Source organism: Neomonachus schauinslandi, chromosome 16, assembly GCF_002201575.2.
Source record: "Neomonachus schauinslandi chromosome 16, ASM220157v2, whole genome shotgun sequence".
NCBI classification, from domain to species: domain Eukaryota; kingdom Metazoa; phylum Chordata; class Mammalia; order Carnivora; family Phocidae; genus Neomonachus; species Neomonachus schauinslandi.
In genome coordinates this window covers 737346-750928 of record NC_058418.1, presented here as the reverse complement: position 1 = coordinate 750928, position 13583 = coordinate 737346, and the positions used below count along the sequence as shown (strand labels likewise).

General features: G+C 45.8%; 1 protein-coding gene across 1 annotated transcript; it reads left to right on the top strand.

Moving 5' to 3' along the window:
- Window positions 1-3303: 3303 nt before the first annotated feature.
- Window positions 3304-12795, top strand: LOC110573596 (zinc finger protein 256-like). Its single transcript, XM_044911327.1, has 5 exons — window positions 3304-3336; window positions 6603-6729; window positions 10608-11143; window positions 11627-12100; window positions 12188-12795. The coding sequence occupies exons 1-5, from the start codon at window positions 3304-3306 to the stop codon at window positions 12743-12745; spliced, it is 1728 nt and encodes a 575-aa protein (XP_044767262.1). The 3' UTR covers window positions 12746-12795.
- The last annotated feature ends 788 nt before the right edge of the window (window positions 12796-13583 follow it).

Genomic DNA, 13583 nt, shown 5'->3' with positions numbered 1-13583 from the left:
CCCTGCTTCATGGACTCGCACTCTAAAAACAAAACAAAAAACAAAACCAGAGACAATTTGTGTTTCCCAAATAAGACAATTCCTTAAACTATAGCCAATCATATAACTTCTTTGTTGCTTCCCTTTTTGGTATTCCCCCCTTTTAAGATTTTATTTATTTATTTGAGAGAGAGAAAGAGAGCAAGCAGAAGCAGGGAGAGTGGCAGGTAGAGGGAGAGAGAGAAGCAGGCTTCCCACTGAGCAGTGAGCCCACTGCAATGCAGGACTCCTTCCCAGGCCCCTGGGATCATGACCTGAGCCAAAAACAGCCCCTTAACCGACTGAGCCACCCAGGCACCCCTTTTTAGATTAGTCTTCTCCCTAGTTTGGTTTGGTGTTGCCTGGATGGTTTTGGTGTTTGCTCAAATAAGCTCTTCGAAATTTTCATGTAGTTCACTTCATCTTTTAACAGAGCTAATAAAAATAAAAACCCACAGGACTCATCCTTGCTCAGTGGTGCTCTTATTAATGAGGGCTTCCTTTCTGCCCAGTGGATTATGACACCTGGACCCCTCTTCTCACAAAATCACCTCTCGTTTCCATCCCACCTGCCACATTTTAACACTGAATGTAAACTTGAATTTCTGTTTTCATGTTTCCTATGTTTTCCTTGAACATAATACAAGGCATTTGAAGGCAGGACTACTTGTCTTGTGCTTGCATTTCTCCCATGCATCTACCAAAATTTCCTACAACCCAGTATATGCTCAATGCACATTTGTGAGACCAGTGAATACACATGACATCGATTTCTCTTCATTTTAATTCTTACAGGCACTGTAAATGTCCTCTTCCCTCTCCAAGGTAGTCTGAAAATTAGTAAAGGAAACCACGTTTAAAATGAAGCTCTCCGGGGTGGGGGATGGGGTAACTGGGTGATGGACATTAAGGAGAGCACGTGTTGTTATGAGCTCTGGGTATTATATAAGACTGATGAATCACTGAACTCTAATTCTGAAACTAATAATACATTACATGTTATCTATATTTAAATTTAAAAAATTAAAATAAAGTAAAATGAAGCTCTCACAAAGGTAGGAATGGTTAATTAGCAGGAAAAAGGAAGATTATTTTTATCTTGACAAGGGAGGAAACTTTCACAGTAGGAATTTGATCTCCTGCTTTTAACAAAAAGAAGAATGAATGCTCCTTGCCCCAAAAACTACACACTAACCAGGGCATACAGCCAATGAATAATTGTGACAACTGGAAACTCTTGTTCTTCAATGAACTTTTATTGAAAGCAAACCTCCCCAGTCTCCTCCTAAAACCTAATAAAAGCTGACTTTCCTTCTGTTTCTTCAGACTTTCCTGTGGTTTGCCCTACCGTGCTTATCCCCAGTTGAAATTCCTCTGTTAATTCCTGAATAAACTTAGTTTGCTAGTAAAATAAGTGGCTATTTATTTTTAAGGATGACAGTAGCATTGCTCAATGTTTTCAGGAATGAAAAAGTTACATTTTGGAGATAAAAGCCCTCACAATGACCAGGCATATTGGTCTAGCAGAGTCACGTGTTCAATTTCATTCCATCTTTTCTCAGGCTTCTTAGAGCCTTCTCTGAAAGTTCTTTCAGGTCATAATGTTTTTGTAGCCTTTAATGATGTGTAGGGAGATGGAATGTGGTTTCGCCATAGCCATTTCTACCATTGTCTTTAAACAACCTGAAAAAGGTTAGAAACTGCTTTCCGAAATGTGCATTTTTCAGCACTCTATTCTGAGATAACTTCAATTCCTAAAGTGATACTACCGCCAGGGCCTGAAGAAAGAAGAATCACTTCCCAGCAAGAAGGTGAGATCATTGGGTTCAGATAACCCTTTATTTCAGGGCTCAGATTCTCGCTTTGCACACACGCTCCAAATGAAAATGGCAATATGTGTTCAGTACCAAAAATAGCATGGGTTAAGTTGAGCTGTTTGGGATGATGTCAGACTTCTAAAAGGAATTGAGTACATCTGAGAATATGGAGTAAGAATTATATGGATAAAAGTGTTCCTTCATAGATGGGCGCAATCATTATACAGGTAAGAGAGGTTTAGTGTGGAACCAGAGGCTGACCGCGTCATTGACCACATCATTCGGGGTGGCCTACCATCCCTTGTCCTTCTTCCCTGTCATGGACCTGTATGGGGTGTAAAAAGGAAACCACAGGCCCCAAATGGAGTCACTTCTGCTAGGCTGTGTCACCAAACCAGGGCATAATACCGAAGCTCACTGCACTTTCAACCTCCCCAGAAATTCAGTTTCCACTGCAGTCAGGAATAAGCTGGTCAGCACTAAAGAGTTAATCTACATGGATGGGCCCTCTCCATTCCCGAAAGATGACAGATTCTCCTAATAAGAGTCTTTTGTCCCCACAATAAGGTGACCTGATCTGACCTAATCCTTTTTTGTCTCTATGACATTCTTGACCTACCTTTAAAAACCTTCCCCTTTCTGTAGCGCTTTGGAGCTGCCCTCTACTTGCTAGATCGGATGCTGCCCAATTCACAAATCGATGAGTAAAGCCAAAAGCCCTTTAGAATGCACTGTTGAATTTTTATTATTTAACAGGAAGTTTTCTAAGTTCCTAACTACAAAACTGACTCTAACTCATCCCGGGCGCAAGCATTTAATGAGCAACAACTTTCCAGTTAGACAGCGACTCATTTCTTTCAGAAGTACTTCAAGGGATGATTTGTCATTTACCTCAGCAAAGGAATATGGGAGCATCTAAAATAATAGTTTTCTCCTTTGGAAGATGATTGGCTTTCATGGAGCCTGAAAGTAAGGCTCTTCTCTGCCTTTAACGAGGAGCAATTCCCGCCCCCCTGGCGAGGAGCAGCACTTTCCAGCGGCCCTCAGGGCCACGTGACCATAGCGGGGCAACTCCAGGGTGGGGGACGCCCTACCGGAGACCGCCAGAGCTCCGGGAGCCACCCCACCCGGAAGAGCCCGGCCCCGAGTGCAGAGCGAGGAGCCAATGAGGGAACAGCACACGGCGTTTCTAGGCGAGCGCAATCCCCGGGGGCGGGACTTCCGGCCCACTGCGGCCTTCGGCATCTTTTACCGTTTGTTTACCTGCAGAGGTTAGGGAACGCAATCTCGGAAGGGTGACTAATCGAGAAGACGTGTGGGGAGGCTCTTCCCTCCAAGGCAAAGACTGGGGTCCGGGGATCCGCGACGTCTCCCGGGTTGCCGCGCACCGGAGCCTGGACAAAGACTGATGGCCCGGGTGTCCGCTCCCCTCCCTCAGCTCCCGGCCTCACTCAGCCCACCGAGTCCGATGGCGGCGGCCGCGCGCAGGGACCCGGCTCAGGTGAGCGCTCGTCCCCCCACCCAGACCCCGAAGGCCCAGGCCCCGGTGTCCGGGACAGGGAGGCGGCGGCGGGCGGGGGCCCCGTGCGGGAGCGGGCTCCGGGCCGAGGGCGGCCGGGGCCGAGGCTGGAGGGGGCCGCGCCAGCAGCGGGGAACAGCACCTCGCCGTTCTTGCTGTCAGGAGCAAAGTGCAGCGCGGCCATGAGGCCTGTCCCCTCGCTGCCCGAGAAGTCCGTCTCTCCTGGCGGGAATGAGGCGGGCGAAGCCGGGTGTGAATAGGCGTTCTCTGGCCGCCAGAGAAGAGAGCCCGCCGCGGGGGTAAGCGAGGAGGCCGGGCGCCCGGGAGGAGGCAATGGCAGTAGTCGGTGGTATTTTTTTAAAGATACTTTATTTATTTGACATTTAGTATATGTGCTGCCGAAGCGAGCACTATTTATTTGACATTTAGAGAGCACGCGCGCGTTGGGGGGTCGGAGGAGAGGGAGAGAGAATCCCAGCCGACTCCCCTCTGAGAGAGGAGACCAACTGGGGCTAGATCCTATGATCCTGACCTGAGCCAAAATCAAGAGTGGGGCCCTCGAGGGACTGAGTCACCTAGGCACTTCGGTGTTATTGTTGATGGCGTAGAATGGCTGCCGTGGATGTTGGAGAATTGGTTGAATTACGGTCCTTTTTTGAGAAGAGCTAAACCAAATTGTGGGTGTTGCAGGTGACAAGAGGAAGGGAGGAGTCCGGGCTTTTGGTCTGCGAACCCTAAAAATGAAACAAAAACTGGCAATTATTTTACCCACAAAAATGGGTTTATTTAGGAATGAAAGAAACTACAATTTGGAACAAACAAGCTTAGGCAAGGGACGCCTGGGTGGCTCAGTCAGTTAAGCGTCTGCCTTCGGCTCAGGTCGTGATCCCGGGGTCCTGGGATCGAGTCCCGCATCGGGCTCCCTGCTCAGCGGGGAGCCTGCTTCTCCCTCTGCTTCTCCCTCTGCTTCTCCCTCTCTCTCTCTGTCTCTCATGAATAAATAAATAAAATCTTTAAAAAAAAAAAAAAACAAGCTTAGGCAAAACAGTAGGACAGTCAGGAGTATAAAGGAGAGGTACGATTTTTTTTTTTTTTAAGATTTTATTTATTTATTTGAGAGAGAGAGAATGAGAGACAGAGAGCATGAGAGGGTGGAGGGTCAGAGGGAAAAGCAGACTCCCTGCCGAGCTGGGAGCCTGATGCGGGACTCGATCCCGGGACTCCAGGATCATGACCTGAGCCGAAGGCAGTCAAGGCAGTCGCTTAACCATCTGAGCCACCCAGGCGCCCCGAGAGGTACGATTTTTTTAAGGGGAAAAGGGCAACGTTTTGAAGGCTGTAATAAACTCCAACTCCATTGGAGTAAACTGGGAGTTTGAAGAACAGTGGCTTCGCATTGGCTGAGCTGTTGGGTGGGGTGATGAGGAAAGCCTGTCTTTTTGGGTCTGGGGTAGTGAAGTACTTTGGCAGTATAAGGTCAAGTCTGTCTCTTCCTCTTGGGTCTGACTCCATTTTGGTGAGGTTTCCCATTATTAATTTTCACAGGTCCTAGCAGCCAAAGAGATGGAGGCTCCCATCATCCGGATGGAAGTTACCAGTAGGTTGATTGTCCATGGGGATACCTAAGTTGTTTTGACATTGTTTACAATCTCTGATGTTTCAGAGAAGTATGAATGATGGCAAAAGGTGGGCAGCTGGACAGGAAAGTTTGGGAAACGGGGAAAGATTCAGGATGGAGAGTTAGAAAAGTGATGGCTATTGTGTGGACCAGGGTGGATTTGGATCACATTTAGGAAGGGAATGCAGAGCATAGTGGCAATGCAGTTGGTAGGTCGGAGGGTCTTGGCAAACTGTGCTTGAGAGTGGTATTGTTCAGGGGCGCTTGGGTGGCTCAGTCGTTAAGCGTCTGCCTTCGGCTCAGGTCATGGTCCCCGGGTCCTGGGATCAAGCCCCGCATTGGGCTCCCTGCTCCGTGGGGAGCCTGCTTCTCCCTCTCCCACTCGCCCTGCTTGTGTTCCCTCTCTCTGTGTCTCTCTCTGTCAAATAAATAAATAAAATCTTAAAAAAAAAAAGAGTGGTATTGTTCAGCACCTGGTTGGGTTTGCTGGGCATTGCCAGCACAGGTGGTGAAGGAGAAAGAATGATGTGGCAGATACATGGGCAAACCTTCCATGGAATGATGGGACAAGAGATGGCTAGGACATCTAGGAGTATATTTCTTTTTTCAGTAGTCTCCATGCCCCGTGTAGAGCCTAGCATGCGCTTGATCTCTTGACCCTGATGAAGACCTGAGCTGAGAGCAGGAATCAGACCCTTAACCCACGGAGGCACAGAGGCGCCCCCTGTCCAGGAGCATTTGAGAGTCTGGAGATGCACTTTATTCAGTGGTGTAGGGCTTCAACAGAAATTTGCTGTGAGTTTGTGTGGTGTTTGTAGTGTTTCAAAGTTTTGCTGCTGGAAAAGGTCTGGGGCAAATGTGGTCATTTGTGATTCACTATGCTGGGCAAGGTGTATTTACAAAACTTCAGTTGAAAGTGGAGTATCTAATTGTTGAGGGACAGTATGGGCCGCAGAGAAGTAGAAGAGGGTCCATGAATATCCTAGGTTGACATGTGGTCGTGAGTGTCTGTTATTGAAGGGAAGATTACAGGCAGGTGAGGAGGGCTTCTCAGCAGCATTTGGGGCTTTCCCTCAGTTTGGATCCCTGAGAGTCCTGGGGTGGGACTGGAACCTGTTTGAGTTTGTCAAACATCCTTTGGATGTCATGTGACAAGCACAAGTGTGAGTCAAGGGAGGATCCTTTGGTGTGGGGCAGGAAGGTGTGGGAGTTCATCTGTGGGGCCTGAAGACGTGAGAGTGGTACAGTCTACAGAATCCTGTACACATGGAGGGGAAGTGTGAACTAAAGGCCTCAGCGCCCAGGTACTGAAGACTTCCTGGTAGAGCAGGGCCTATAATTGGCTGTCTTGAGGGCACAACTGGGAGACTCCATGGGAATATCGGGGCAGAGGGATGGGACCTTTCAGGCTAAACCCAGGGCTTAGAGTGCATCCATGTGTCCCCCTGCCTGTTACTGCTGAGGACTGAACACAGTGATTGATGGGAAGGTGAGAGAAGAGCAGCATTAGAGGCACCAGGACCTGGTATTTATTCTGAGGTGGGGAGACTGGGGTGGATGTGGGGGGGGGTTGGATTATGAGTTCTCAGAGAGAGAATGTTCATGGTTTCATCTGTCCTTTTCATGAAAGGGTGGTGTGACCTTTGAGGACATTGCCGTGTACTTCTCCTGGAAGGAGTGGAGGCTTCTTGATGAGGCTCAGAGACGGCTCTACCACCATGTGATGCTGGAGAACTTTACACTTATATCCTCACTGGGTAAGGCCCTCAGCCTCCCCTTTGACCTGGACCAGACTCTGTGCTCCCGCGTCCCCCCTCTGCATTTTCCAGGGGATGGTTAGTCCTTCTCTCGTGTGGACTGTGGGCACTGCTTGCTTCCCCAGCTTTCTGGGTAGTTGCTTTTGTTGCTAGCTCTGAGTTGTTGGTGTGCCCTTTTCTCTGCCCTGCAGCTCCCAGTATCCTCTGTGCTGAGTCCTGATCGGGTAAGATTGGAGGTCAGTAGTCATGCAGCGAGGCTAATGGATTGCACCTTGCTTGCCCTCTCCCTGGCTGGGTCCGTGTGTTCAGATCCGTGCCATTTCTGTGGCCCGGGTTTTGAACCTTTCCTACAGGTGCCATTTCCAATGCCTGCCTGTGCCTGAAATTGCAGGCATTGACATGTTTACTGCTTATGTGGACCATGGGTTACTTCTCAAGACTGTCCTGTATGGTTCTTTTAGTAGTGTTTACATCTCTTCTTCTACCTGCCCTCCCCTCATGAGCTTTGTTGAGATATGATTGACAAATTTATATTATTGAAATTATATTACATAATGATTTGATATATGTTATAAATTTTTTTTTTTTTAGATATTTATGCCTGAGGCAGGGCTTAATCTCTCCACCCAGTCATCAAGACCTGGGCCGAAACCAAGAGTTGGATGCTTAATTGACTGGGCCACCTAGATGCCCTTACATTATTAAATTATTAACAAACGACCCTAATCAACACAACATCACTTGACACAATTACGTTTTTTGTTATTGATGGTTCCAAAGCTTAGTATCTACTCTGATAGCAAATTTCAAGTGTACAATAAAATTTTTTTTTTTAAAGATTTATTTATTCATTTCAGACACAGAGATACAGAGAGAGAGAACATGAGCAGGGAGAGAGGCAGAGGGAGAGGGAGAAGCAGGCTCCCCGCTGAGCCAGGAGCCCAATGTGGGGCTCGATCCCAGGACCCTGGGATCATGACCCGAGCCTAAGGCAGACGCTTAACGACTGAGCCACCCAGGCACCCCTCAAGTGTACAATAAAATATTAACAACTGTAGTCAACATGCTGTATATTAGATCCTCAGAACTTGTCTTGTAAATGTTAGTGTGTACTCCTACCAACATCTGCCCATCTCCCTCAGTCTTTAGCTTCTGGCATTCTACTTTCTGTTTCTATGAGTTTGACTCATTTCTTTTCTTAATAAATATCCACGTATGTGGGTTTGTACCCTGTATCCATATACAGGGTTTGTGTTTTGCTGTGTGGCTTATTTGACTTAGCATAGTTTTTTTCAGATTCTTCTGTTTGTGGCAAGTGGCAGTGTTGCCTTCATTTTTATCGCTGAATATTACTGCACATGTGTGTACTAAATGTTGTCACTTCATTTATTTATTTCTCTATTTAGATACAATTTATTTTTTTATTCTTTTTATATATATATATAAAAATATATATATATATTTTATATATATATCTATATATATATATAGACTCCATACCCAGCGTTGAGCTTGAACTCACCACCCTGAGATCAAGAGTTGCATGCTGTATGGACTGAGTTGGCCAGGTGCCCCGTATTTGTCATTATTAACATTCACACACACTTAATGATGTTTCCATATATTGGCTATGTGAACAATACCGCAGTGGATATTCATGTTCAGATACGTTGTGGAGATACTGATTTTGTTTCCTTGGGATAGAAACCTAGAAATGGCAGTGGTGGACTATATGGTAGTTGTATTTTCAATTTTTGGTGGGTCTCCCTAATATTTTCCATGATGACTTCCCTATTTACGTTCCCAGCAGCAGTATTCAAATGTTATTTTTTCTGCACATCATGAACAACCTGTTACTTCTTTTTTGGTAATAGCCATTGTAACAGGTAGGAGGTGATATTTTGTGGTGTGGTTTTCATTTCCCTGATGATTTGTGATTGTGAGCACGTGTTAGTCACTTGTACATCCTTTTCACACTTTTGTGTGTTTCATTGGCTCTGGTGCAACATTTTTTTTTTTAAGATTTTATTTATTTGATAGAGACACAGTGAGAGAGAGAACACAAGCAGGGGGAGTGGGAGAGGGAGAAGCAGGCTTCCCGCGGAGCAGGGAGCCCGACGCGGGGCTCGATCCCAGGACCCTGGGATCATGACCTGAGCCAAAGGCAGACGCTTAACGACTGAGCCACCCAGGTGCCCCTGGTGCAACTTTTCAATTTGATATAGTGGTATTTGTTAGTTTTTGCTTTTGTTGTGTATGCTTTAGATGTCCTGTTCAAAAAACCATTGGCAGGAATAAGGTTAAGGAGGCTTTTCCCTATGTTTTTTTCTAGGAATTTTAGGGTTTGAGATCATATGTCTAAGTCTTTAATCAATTTGAAGTTCATTCCTTGAATGCTTTAAGATGGGGATCCAGGATCCTTGTTTTCGTATTTGGATATTCACATTTCACAGCAGAATGAAAGAGGTTATTCTTTCGCCAGTGTTGATTCTTGGCCTCATTGTCAAACATTAATTGTCTGTATACATGTTGCTTTACTTCTGGGCTCTTTATTCCGTTCCACTGGTCTGTTTTTATGCCAGTACCCTATTGTTTTGAAAACAATAGCTTTGTAATTTAGTTTGAAATCACAAGTGCCTTCAGCTTGATCTTCTTTCTCAAATTGCTTTGGCTTCAGACATTGGTTAACTTGGTGGCAAAAGATGCCAGTGTCCTGTGTGGAGCAGGAAGCTGGAGGCTCTGCTGAGAAGGGACTGCAGTCACACCCACCCTGTGGCTGATGGAGATAGCCCCAGGCCTTATTTCCCACCCATCTCACATGTCTCTGCTAGCACAGTCTCCAGCCAACTTTTTTGTGTGCTTGTGCCCTCTTTTATGGTCTCCTGTGTTCTAGTCAGTGTTATTGGGCTCTTCAGCACTTCCAGGCTAATACCACTCATGGACAGCTGTAGAATTGATTTTTTGTTGGGGTGAGGGATGATTTCTGCTTTTCCACCATCCTGCTGACATCAGTCACATAAGATATTTTTCTTTGTTGTGTCCTGAGTAGCTCTAGGACAGTGCTGGTGGTCCACTTTGCTTGTTTCATACAGTATTGGTATCTTCCTGATACCCTGCAGTTGCTCAGGAGGGCTTACAGGAAGAGTCCTTTGTGTATCATAGCATGGACATGCTCCAGAGATGACCGTGTGAGCTCATAGGGAGCCTGTTTCTGGTGGATGGCAGCTGCGAAAGGTGTGATATCAGCACTGTGTTCAGACCATACTGGGCACCTTTGTTTGTTCAACCTAAGTTTGGTGCCATTGCAGATGACCACTCTCCATCTCTGTCTTTCCTTCTTTACTGTTGACAGTTTGTGGACTTCTGAATGCTACTCTTTGGTACTTCCATGACGTCGAGTACAGGGGTAATTAATAGGTCTCGGGCCTCCACGCCTCACCCATATCTCTCACTGCTAATTCTGCGTAGTCCAGCATTCACCCCTGAAATTTTTACCATGACATATTGAAATGCCCTTAAACTGACCTTGAACAAAAGCAAATTTCTTGGGACTGGATATTCCTGCAGCCTCTACTCAGCCAAATATCACCAGCAGAAATGGTCCTACACAGACCTTTGGGCAAAAAACAAGTTGTAGACCCTGGCTGTCTTCCTTGTGTCATACCCTAGTTTTTTGTCCTTCTGGTGTGCTCCCCATAATACTTTGACCACTCGGGCCCAGTAATGCACGACGGCCACTCCTTCAGTTGAATTTCATCTCCTGTGTGTGGAAAAGCATGCTATACGGTCCTGCCTAGATGAGTCGGGTGCATGTATGTGATGGGCTCACCCCCTCGTTATAGTCAACACAAATTTCACCAGCGCTTCTTTGCCTTCAGGTTGTTGCTGTGGAGCAGAGGATGAGGAGGCACCCTTTGCCCAGAGCACTTCTGTAGGCGTGTCACAGACCAGGACGCCCAAGGCAGCTCAGTCTTGCCGGAAGACCCACCCCTGTGAGATGTGTGGTCCAGTCTTGAGAGGCATTTTCCATTTGGCTGCGCACCAGGGAAAAGAAAACAGCCAGAAACTGTTGAGGTGTGGGGCCTGTGGGAAACGATTTTATTTCATTACTGACTTCAGAAAACATGAGAAACAGCACATGGGAGAGAAACCCTTGAGAAGCCGTGTGGACAGGGCCTCTGTTGTGAAGAGCTGGGGATTCCATGGTGCAGGAAAGCCCCTTACCTGTGGAGAAGTTCAGAAGGACTTCCTGTCTGGCTCGGGGCATCTGCAGCAAGAGGCCACTCGTACTGGGGAGAAGCCACACACGATCACCCAGTCCAGGGCAACTTTACAAAGCAGAAAAAGTCATGACACCTGGGGAGAATGCAAGAACGCCTTTGGTCCCAAACACACACATATTCAGGACCAGGGTGTCCACCTTGGAAGACAGTCCTTTGTGTGCAGTGAATGCGGGAAAGCATTCAGGTACAAATCTTTATTTGCCATACACCAGAGATCCCATACTGGAGGAAGATATCATGAGTTTGGTAAATGGCAAACACCAACCCGGAATGAACATGGAAAGACTCACAGTGCATCCAGACAGTACACGTGCAGCAAATGTGGGAAATCCTTAGGCCACAAATCTGTCCTCATTCATCCCCAGAGATGGCACAGTGGAGTGAAGAGTTACGTTTGCAGTGGATGTGCAAAAGCTGTTAGCTGTAGCTCAGTGTTGATTACTCATAGGATTCAACCTGGAGAAAGGTTTTATAAGTGTCGTGGCTGTGCAAAATCTTTTCCCTCTATGTCTGCCCTCTCATATCATCAGAGATCTCATGCAGGAGAAAGACGGTACGAGTGCAGTGATTGTGGGAAATCTTTTACCAGCAGTTCTGTCCTCCATTATCACCAGAGAGTTCATAGTGGAGAAAGGCCTTATCAGTGCAGTAAATGTGGCAAGTCCTTTCTCCGAAGAAATAGCCTCAATGTACATATAAAGGTTCACTCAGGTGAAAGGCCTTATAAATGTAACGCATGTGGGAAATCTTTAAAGTGTAAGTCAGCATTCATTAAACACCAGAGCGTTCACACAGGAGAAAGGCCTTATGAGTGCAGCGAATGTGGCAGGTCTTTTCTCCGAAGAAATACTCTGAATGTACACATAAAGGTTCACTCAGGTGAAAGACCTTATAAATGTAACGAATGTGGTAAGTCATTTAAGTTTAAGTCAACATTCATTAAACACCAGAGAATTCACACAGGGGAGAGGCCTTATGAGTGTAGTGAATGTGGGAAATCTTTTATCTCTAGGACTGACCTACGGTATCATCAGAGAATTCACACAGGAGAGAGACCTTATCAGTGCAGCGAATGTGGCAAATCCTTTGTCCGAAGAAATATCCTCAAGGTACACAGAAAGGTTCACTCAGGTGAAAGGCCTTATAAGTGTAATGAATGTGGGAAATCTTTGAAGTGTAAGTCATCGTTGATTAAACACCAGAGAATTCACACAGGAGAAAGGCCTTATGAGTGCAGTGAATGCGGGAAGTCTTTTATCACTAGTTCCGTGCTTCATTCTCACCAGAGAGTTCACACTGGAGAAAGGCCTTATGAATGCAGTGAATGTGGGAAATCTTTTACCACTAGTTCTGTCCTCCGTGATCACCAGAGACTTCACACTGGAGAAAGGCCTTATGAGTGCAGTCAGTGTGGGAAATCTTTCACCACTCGTTCTGTCCTCCGTTCTCATCAGAGAGTTCACTCTCGGGAAAGGCCTTATGAGTGCAGTGAATGTGGCAAGTCCTTTGTCAGAAGAAATAGCCTCAATGTACATGTAAAGGTTCATTCAGGTGAAAAACCTTATAAGTGTCATGAATGTGGGAAATCTTGGAAGTGTAAGTCGACGTTCGTAAAACACCAGAGAATTCATACAGGAGAAAGGTCTTTTGCTTGCAGTGAATGTGGGAAATCTTTTTTCAGTCATGATGCTCTCAGTTATCATCACAGAGTTCACAGTGGTAACAGGCCTTAGGGGTGCTGCTGTTGTAGGGAATCTTTCAGCTGTATTTTCAGTCTCCTTCAACAGGAGGAAATACAATTAATAGAGTCCTTATGGGCAGTATTACGAACTGAATGTTTATGTTCACTAAAATTGATATGTTCAATCCCTATCCTCTAATTCAGTAGGATTAGCATGTGATGTCTTGGGAGATAATTCAAAGATACAGTTTCATAAAAATCTGAATTAACCCTGGAGTGAGGTCTCATGAGTATGTGAATGACACAATTCCTTTAGCTCATTATCGGTCTTCATTCCACACTACAGAGTTCACACTGCAGAAAGAGTTAAAATATCATAGAACGTGAGGCAGCCACCTTCCCGAATGGAACTTTGTTCACCTGAATGTCTACAGTTCAGTGACTTTCCATAAGTTCCAGTCTTTTGGGAAATATTCAGAAGTTGCATATTGCGTTCTGATGTGTCTGAAGTTATTGCTAGAAATCACTGCCAGATTCCATGGCAGAAGTCATCTCTGCCACCTGGATGGTCCCAATAACGTGTCAGTCACCACCCAATATGCTTAAGAATGCTGACCTCTCCTTTGTCATTTGCTGATGGAAATTATGGGTAATTGAGCCTCTTCATTTCCTTCTGATTTTGGTCATGCATGTGACCCAGTGTTGACCATCAGTACCTGATCTGTGTTCTGGGTGGTTACTTGCACAGGAAGACTAAATCTCTTAGGGACTTGGTGGTCTTACCATGCTTCTGATAAATCTTTGCAGCTTCCAAGTCAGTAACAGGAATTGGATGCCACTTGTTGCTCTGGTTTATGCATGAATAGATGTCTTTTTTATTTAATTACCTG

Excerpts from the sequence above, each read along its gene's own strand:
- LOC110573596 (XM_044911327.1), top strand. The coding sequence starts at position 3,304 with ATGGCGGCGGCCGCGCGCAGGGACCCGGCTCAG. Across the intron at positions 3,337-6,602 it reads CGCGCAGGGACCCGGCTCAG|GGTGGTGTGACCTTTGAGGA; the intron begins GTGAGCGCTCGT and ends TTTTCATGAAAG. Across the intron at positions 12,101-12,187 it reads GCGAATGTGGCAAATCCTTT|TGTAAGTCATCGTTGATTAA; the intron begins GTCCGAAGAAAT and ends AAATCTTTGAAG.